Source organism: Lepidothrix coronata, unplaced genomic scaffold (assembly GCF_001604755.1).
Source record: "Lepidothrix coronata isolate B3197 unplaced genomic scaffold, Lepidothrix_coronata-1.0 Scaffold15, whole genome shotgun sequence".
Classification (NCBI taxonomy): Eukaryota; Metazoa; Chordata; class Aves; order Passeriformes; family Pipridae; genus Lepidothrix; species Lepidothrix coronata.
The window spans coordinates 4,601,203-4,609,731 of NW_016690195.1; the positions used below are offsets into that span (position 1 = coordinate 4,601,203).

Sequence of the window (8,529 nt, forward strand, 5' to 3'; positions counted from 1 at the left end):
AGTAAGATACCTGCTTCCTAATACCTGATTATCTGGCCTAGAAAGAAAATGTCCCTTGTCTGATAGGGGTGTCTTTCCATCCCTATGTAGTATTGTACTATTGCTTAAAGTATTCATATAATCTTCTATATATGAGTAACTCAACTTACATGTTCAAAAATTGTCATGGCTGCCCAGTCAAAACAGGGAGTTTATAGACATGTCATAACTTTTTTTTTTTTAATGAAACAAACCTTGATGAATCTTATCTTACAGTCTCATACCTAGGAATGTGTATGAAAGTATTCCTTGGACTTTTGGGTCCAGTAGCCACTGAACTTACTTTTCACAGTGTATGCCAAATCTTACCTCAGTTCCTCTCAAGAGTGTAGGACATCTGTGTCTATTTAATAAGCAGAATGGTTTAGGCAACTTTTATGTGCTCATTCCTTTGACAGTGCAGTGGCAGCGGTGTTTTCAGTAGTTCTGTCTCATGCTATTTTTGCGAAGTGTGTTTACATTTGATGGCATAAAACAAATTTACAGTATCTTTCTGTTCAAAACCTATCGAAATCTAGCATAGTCTTTCTTCTCTTCATGTAAAGACCTACAGTCATGAAGAATAAGATATTGGAAGCATACTGTGCCCTTTGGTAATTAGGATAATTAATCTATCTAAGATTTTTTTGAAAGAGGTCAATTTATCTTTAATATCTTGTATCTTCCTCGCAGATAGTCCTATAAAACTGCTTTCCATGACTAAAAAAGAATGAGTACTTTTTTATAGCAGAATTTGTCCAGAAATATTTCACTAGCAGTATGCTAACATAAATACTATTATTCCCTGCCAGAATGTGTTTTAAAAGAACAGGTGTTTATTCATATCCTGTGCTCCAAGATCACCAATGTTTCTCTAAGCTATCTAGTTTGGAGAAGATCCCAAATGAGATTCAGCCTTTTTGAAGAATGACAAAATTATGACAAGGTAGTTTCTTGACATTTGCTGAACTTACCTCATCAGTCTTCTTTAGCATTCTTTGTTCTGCCCACTCTGTAGCTTCTATGTTAATGAAAGATACTGGTTTTGTCATATCCTTGGCTGAAGTACTTTTCTTTTAAACTAGAATTAATTTATTTCCTAGACTGCTTCCTCTGAGGCACTGTTCTTTGTTTATGAAGATTCCTTATTTTTCTTATGTTGATAATAGGTTAAGTAAGAGGAAGTGTACCTTGTAACTTTTCATACTATGTTTCATTAAAGGCTGCTAAGCCTCACCCTATACTCCAGAATCTTCTCCAGTCTTGATTTCTTTTTCAAATCTATTTGCAATTTTAATTAAACATCTATTTTTTAAAAAAAAATCCAGCCAAAACACTGAATTTTCACAAATTAAAGCTTTAACTATTAAAAAGCTGAACATTGCCTAGTTGGATTTAGAATCTTAAAGCCACCTAAATTGCCTGCTCCAGTCAATTCTTGGAGATCCTCTAATAAAAGTGTCCATAAAATCTATAGATACCTCATCACAATAGTTATGGACTGTGTCTATCTATTAGTATGTGCTTCTGTTAGTGAAGACACTGAGATCTGGTGTCTACCCTGACAGCTATTTAAAAAGAAATTGGCACTTAATTCCTGAACATGAGTCACTAAACAAGTGGTGGTTTAGAAGTGGAATTAATGCAGTTAATCACCCCAAGGACTGTCTAGTTTGATAATAAGTTGTTCTTCAGATTTTATTGTATACACTGCAGAAGTGTCAGACATGGAGCCTAGAACTTGGGAATTTTAGTTATCCACCCTAGTATCTAGCCACAACAATCGGATCTCATAGAGAATTCCTACAAACATCACTTCTCAAGAACTAAAATAACTGGTGGGAAGCAAATTGCTCTCTTTCTGCAAAGTTTTATCTTTTATTGTTACTTACAGCAACAATGTGATCTTTCAAGACTCAGTTTGAAGCATAGAGAGGGTGTAGAATCCTGATTCCTGGAGGTACTTGAAGCTGAACTGGGCAAGACTGAATCAGCTTATTATGGCTTTATAATTGGTCCTCCATTGAGTAGGAAACTATGAGAGACCCTCTGAGGTTCTTTATAGCATAGTTTATTCCATAATTAGAAATAAAGCTTCAGAGGCTCTTGAGTAAAATATGCAAGAGTTTCTCTATAGTTAGAATGTACTAATTTTGTGTTTTACTGATTATACAAATAACAGTCCTGAGATGATGAGAGGCAAACCTCGGAATAAGTGTTGTGTGAAAAGCTCATACCTCTCAGAGGCTGAACTGAGATAGTTTAGGTTTGGCACAACTCTGTTATTTTAATGAAAGGTTATTTCCTCTCAAAGAATATAAATTGTTAATGAAACATTACACTTATTTTATCTTTTTGACTTATACTTACTTACTAGATGTAGTGTCAGCCCTGAGGGTATTGATCTGAAGTAAGACATGTCTTAACTACCTGAATGTAGCGTAGCTACCATGGCTGCTGCAGAGCTATTCAAAGAATGACTTGAGCTGTTAAAAGAAGTTAGGATACAGAGACTCAGATGAGGACTAAGAAATAATTTGAAGGGTTCAGTGACTTCCTATTGCTGGAAAATATTCATGTAGTTATTTAAACATGGAATTTTACTTAGTAGCCGATTTTATGTTCATTGATCAAACTTTATTAATTTGAATTTAGTATGGATTTTTACACTAAAAGATGTTCTATTTAAGTTCAATTATTTGCATACAGTAAGTACAGTCTAAGGTCATGTGGTGGGCTGACTTTGGCTGGATGCCAGGTGCCCACCAAGTTGCTTTATCGCTCCCCTTCCCAGCCGAATAGGGGAGAGAGAATAAGATGGAAAACAACTCATAGGCTGAGAAAATATTTGAGAGAGAAAAGCTAACACCCAGTTTTCTGAAGTCTAGTCTACTGCCCAGATGCTTGTAATCACAAAAAGGAAAAAATGTCTCATGATGCATTTTAGAGCTTACATGTACAGAGACAATAAAATATGCAATAGGCATAATGGACTAGAGCAATTATAAGTTCTTTCTGACTCTTTCATCCTTAATTTTTAACCTTCACAGTTACAGGTAGTGGAACAGGTAGTAAAGATCAGCTAAAAATGAAATACTGTCTTAAAATTCAAATTCCCATGAGGCCATCTAACCAGTAATGGGTAAAAAAAAAGTGTAGAAAACTGTAGGTCTTGATAACACTTGATGTCTTGATAACATCTCAAGCCTACCTTATATAAAAAATACACAGGAAAAAGGAAACCTTCTGGAAACTAACAGGAAAACAATCAAGTCATTTATTTTGGTCTGATTTCTCCAGAAAGCAAGAATGTAATAGTTTCTTTCTCTCTCAAACCTGTTCTTGACATTGAGACTGTGGGATAATAGAGAAATATATTGCCAGTGTTTGATTCTAGATGTTGAATGAAATAGATGTCTCTGAAAAAAAAAGTTTGGGCTCATTTTCCTGTAACCTCGCATTAAAACAAGAGTACAGAAACTTGTACCTCAGTTCATGGATCTTCAAGATTTTAGACTGAATTTGCTGTTTAACAGCTGAAACCGATACAGGTCTCTGAAAAGTGAGCACCTTTAGCTGGCTGTGATACTTTACTTCATTACCTCGTTGAGTAAGTTTAAAAATTCTTCCAGAGAATCATATTTTTAGAGTATAAATATTGGTCAAATGTATACTCAAAGGTAATTCTCCTAACTGAAGTAAAGGAACAATTTTGTGTTGTGACAAGGGACTTGTCAGTGTAGTGATATTTTGTTCTTAAAGATAATATAAAGAAATAAAGTATTAGTAATAATGTGAGGAAGCTTCTGTAAGTGTTGTGCCTTTAAGGTAGTTTAGTATGTAAGTCCTACCTTTTGTCTGGTCTGTAACAATCAATTCTTAGCAGTGACTTCTAAAATGTACAGTACATCAAATACCTGCTACTGCAAGAGATTAATTCTTGAATTCAACAAAATGTGAGCACATGCTGGCTCATGTCCAGTCTTTCATCTGCAAGATGAAAGTTGTCTGCTGCAGGGCTGCTCTCAAGTGAGTTCATCTCCAAGTCTGTACTTAATTCTTAATTTTAAGAATTGCCCTGACCCAGGTACAGGACTTTTCACTTGAACTTGCTGAACTTCATGAGGTGCACATGGGCCCAGTTCTCAAGTTCGTCCAGGTCCCTCTGGATGGCATCCTGTCCTCCTGTTAAAATCTGTCTCTGTTGTAAGACAGGGTAGCCAGTGCTTACCTGTTACTTGGATTGGAATGAATAAATTACATGAAAAATAACGCAGTTACAGGTGGGAACTTGCTGAAAATGGCTTAGGTCAAGTGGAATAGGAGTTGTCTAAGAAATTTTAAATATGTATACATTCTGCCTGAGAGTTTTCTGAGTTTAGTTTTTATCCATTAGTGTGGGTTTTTTTCTTGCTCTGTTCACTTTTTATTGAGAAAGTCCTCTTACCTTTTTATTGTACCACAAAGCACTGTACCATATCTCAATACACTCAGAACCATGATAACAGTGTAAGGCTCATCCTCAAGTGAATTTAAACATTTACAATCTAATTTGCTTATCTTGCTATTATTAGAGATTCTCAGATGGTGTGTAGTTTCTCTGAAGTTTCTCTTGCTCTTATGTGTTTTTGCTACAGGTTTTTGGTGCACTAGCATCTGAACCATTTAAAGTGAGTGATGGCTTTTATGGCACTGGGGAGACATTTATGTTCACTTTTTCTCCAGATTTTGAGGTAAGTAGTAATAACTCTGTGTGCTCTTACTCTCCTTCCCTCCTTCCCTCCCGCCATGTGCATTATCCTAAAATACTTACAGAACAAATCTAACAGTAAATCTGAAAAATACTATGAGTTGGCCAAAAAAAGTCGTCATACCAGTTTGTCCCTTATGGACAAAGTAAATTGGTAGTGTTTGCATAGTGAAAACATGCTTAACCCTACTCTTTCATTGTACTGAAGATTTCTGTGCTATTCTAAATTCATCCAGGTGTCTGTCTGAAAATTAACAAACTGCATCCTTTTAAAGGGCATAGCCTAAGCATATTTTCTTGGTATTTTTCATTCTGTAGAAGTTTCAATGCTCAAAGATGGCCTGTTTGAAATGGTCCTATTTTAATTACTGTAAAATCTAAGAGAATTTTTATCTGCAAATATCTGTTCCCTGAATTTTCTGTGCAAGTTTGATAACTTCATTAAACTGACCTCTAGCCACTTGTAGTCTGTCTACTGATATTTGGTTTCCCTTCCACCCAAACAAAAAGTTCAGATATTTTTACTTACTAGTCTGTTTTGTTTTTTGTTTTTTTTCTTAGGTTTTCAAATGGACAGGAGACAACATGTTCTTTATTAAAGGAGACATGGACTCCCTTGCTTTTGGTGGAGGAGGGTAAGTTATAATTAGTCTGTTAAAAGTGTTTGTTTGAACACCTTTGAGGAGGAAAAATTGGAGTTTATTTCAGTTTGATAGCTCAGGACTCAATAGTTACCAGCCAAGAAAGCTTTAGTTTGTCAGGTGTTCAACTTCTGATGTTGAAGAAACTTAAATAGGAAGGTCTGTCTTAAGCATAGTGTGGCGTAAACTTTCAGCCCTGCAAGATTACGATGCCTTCCAAGCTCAACTTGCATGTGTGTATTGCTCTATTCAGAATGGACACAAGATATTGTGATTCTGAAAGTATGTAAATGTGAAAATTACGCATCACTAGAAGAGGGCAGAATTGAAACTGAACTGTCCCGATACATGCCAGTGTCATCAAAAATCATACATTGTCTCACCCCGTTTCCCCCTCCCTGCCCCCACAGGTGCATAAGCTTCTGGGATGTTTCCCCTTTTTTTAATCAACATTCTCTGATATAATAAGAGTACTATTATATCTCCTTAATAAAAGTGGAAGAGGCTGAAAACTGAGGAATTTTAGGTAGCTTTCTTATTTCAGAATATCTGAAAAAGGATATTCCCAAATTAATAGTAAATAGTGAAATAGTGAAAAAAAAAACAAAATTTGTCAACAGCAATGAGGTTGTTATGTTAAAAACTAATTCTTTAATTCTTTAATTCTTTCTTATTCCTGAATTTTGAATGAAAATTACATTGATAGGTTTAATGCTTACTTCCTCAGTCTTTGGTTAACTACATTGTCTGTCTTGCAGAGGAGAGTTTGCTCTTTGGCTCGATGGTGATCTCTACCATGGAAGAAGTCATTCATGTAAAACATTTGGGAATCACACACTTTCTAAGCGAGAAGACTTCATTATTCAAGACATAGAAATATGGGCTTTTGAATGAGTATTTAACTATTTCTACAGGTTCTTGTCCCAAACCTGACATGAATCAGTGCAGCTTAAAAATCCCTAGGAGCAATATAATGCATTTTACTTCTGATTTTTTTTCAAAGTTTTTAGTGTGGCCATTAGTTATTATTTTTAAATACCAGACATTTTTCATGCTCTCACATCTGTAATATACTGTCATACTTTTTCTAAGCTGTAGACAATTTTACAAAATATTGACCATGCGGACTAAAAATTAACATTAGTTACTTTGAGCCTTGCAGTCTGTAAAATTCTTATCCATATTACAGTTGCCTCCCAGGTTTCCCACACACACCTCTCTGCAATCCTGCTAGGGGGCTGCTTCATTGAATATAGTTTATTATTTTTGTATTCAAATTATGTCTATGAATGAAGTTGCCCTCTCTGAACCTCTAAGAAAGCTGCGTGTGGGTATTTGGCAGCAGCACTGCAGGGATTGGTTCAGGCCAACAATGGGTTATTCATGGTGCCACAAATGGATGAGAAGCTGAGCATTCCTTCTTAACACGTCCCAGTACACACGTGGTGAAGTTAGAAGATATCCAAAGTCAACAGTGCCACTCGTCTTGTTTATTGTTCATGTTTAGAAACAAGTCAGTTAATAGGTGTTCTAGCTGCATGCTGATTGTATTTAAAGAGTGTTTTGCACATGCTGTTAATGATCTGCAGGTTTGGGACAAATACTGACAATACTGAGCTACATGGCAAGGACTCATAAAATGGCAAGAGAATGTAAGAATATGATAATTCCACAAAATTAAAAGGCTAAAGCAAGAAAAACTCAGTGAATAATTTGTAGCTATAGTAGGGCATTAAAAGTACAGAAGCAGATGCATCTTTCTTCAACATAAAGTGTCAATATATACTGTTATACTGTTGTAGCCGTGTAGCACATCAGCTCCAAGAATATAGCTTATTCCTGTCCAAAGAAAAAAATATTTGTGATGTTTTTGAGTGGGTCTATGTTGTAAATTTACAATTAGCACCAGCTCTGATTAAAATGACATAATGTATTATAGGTAGACAATATTGTAATTCAGTAGACTCGTGGAATATGCAAACTTACTGTCATGTGACCTCAAAAGAAAAATGACAGGCTAGAATACAGTTCCAGTAGCTCTTGTCCACTTTTGTAGGAAAATTGATAAGCCAATGTGGCAATAACAGCTCAACAAAACTGTTTGTTTCAAAGCTTTTATTCTATGTTCTGCAAAAAAACAAAACAAAAAAAAGAACAAAAAAATTGCTGTTAAGTGTGACAGTGACTGACTTTGTGCTGAAATTTCAGCTATTTCAGATAAACATTGTATATTATCTTGTAAATTAATGTTTAAAGTAGTTTTGTTATTATAGAAAAGTGTTGATTGACGGGTTGCTTATAGCACTTTAAATTATTCTAGAAATGGAATAAAAGCCAAATGGGTTGGCTTAAGTAGATGTAGTTGTATATTATTTCAAAATATTTACATCTCTGGAAAGTTAAAAAAACCCAACTTATTCGAAGACAGCTTACTGCTATGGTAATGAGAAAGGGCAGATGTTTCATCTATAATATGCTAATGCTCAATATGAATAGAAAAACAGGGCTTTGTTTCCTGTCTCTATGTATAGCTCTTTATCCTTATTAGAACTTAGTACAATGTGTAGAGTAAATGTTTACAAAATAAGGAACTGTAAATAAATTGAAATGGCTTTTCTCCCCTTTGGTCTTCCACAGCAGTATTATTGTCTTTGTGGAGTTACGACTGATTATTACAACAACAAAAAAATAAATCCTGTAATGGATTTTAACTACTATAAGCTCACAGTGATGTATAGCAAATAAATCTAAATATACGTAAGAATAAACTTGAGTTGGAGTTTATTTAGAAGTTGGAGTTTACCTAGAAGCACAAATGCATTTTTTTCTTGCTGTTCATTTAATAACTGAATAAGTAGGATGCCTTTGCTTATCCTTTATGATTTTCTTTTAAAGCCCAGTGGGAAGCAATGAGAGTGCTATATACTATCTTCAGCCACTTTTAAGAGAGAGGGGAAAAAAATGTCTCAGATCATCCTTGCTGACAAAACCCATTAATTCAAGTGCTTAGTCTATCCTAAGCTCATATTGCAAATAAACCTATTTCAGATTTTCTTAGGCTGATGTGAAGAATTTTATAAAGAATTATACTTTGAAGAATTAAATGAAAGCACAGAAAAA

The 8,529-nt window shown here is 34.9% G+C and overlaps 1 protein-coding gene across 8 annotated transcripts in view; it reads left to right on the forward strand.

Moving 5' to 3' along the window:
* Positions 1–8,319, forward strand: part of OXR1 (oxidation resistance 1) — a 227,932-nt gene extending 219,613 nt beyond the window's left edge. For all 8 annotated transcript variants that reach the window (XM_017806367.1, XM_017806366.1, XM_017806370.1 and 5 more), the window contains 3 exons: positions 4,656–4,751; positions 5,330–5,403; positions 6,168–8,319. In XM_017806367.1, the coding sequence (XP_017661856.1) occupies positions 4,656–4,751; positions 5,330–5,403; positions 6,168–6,303 (306 nt within the window). In that variant the 3' untranslated portion in view covers positions 6,304–8,319. The remainder of the gene's footprint in view (positions 1–4,655; positions 4,752–5,329; positions 5,404–6,167) is intronic.
* Positions 8,320–8,529: the final 210 nt, after the last annotated feature.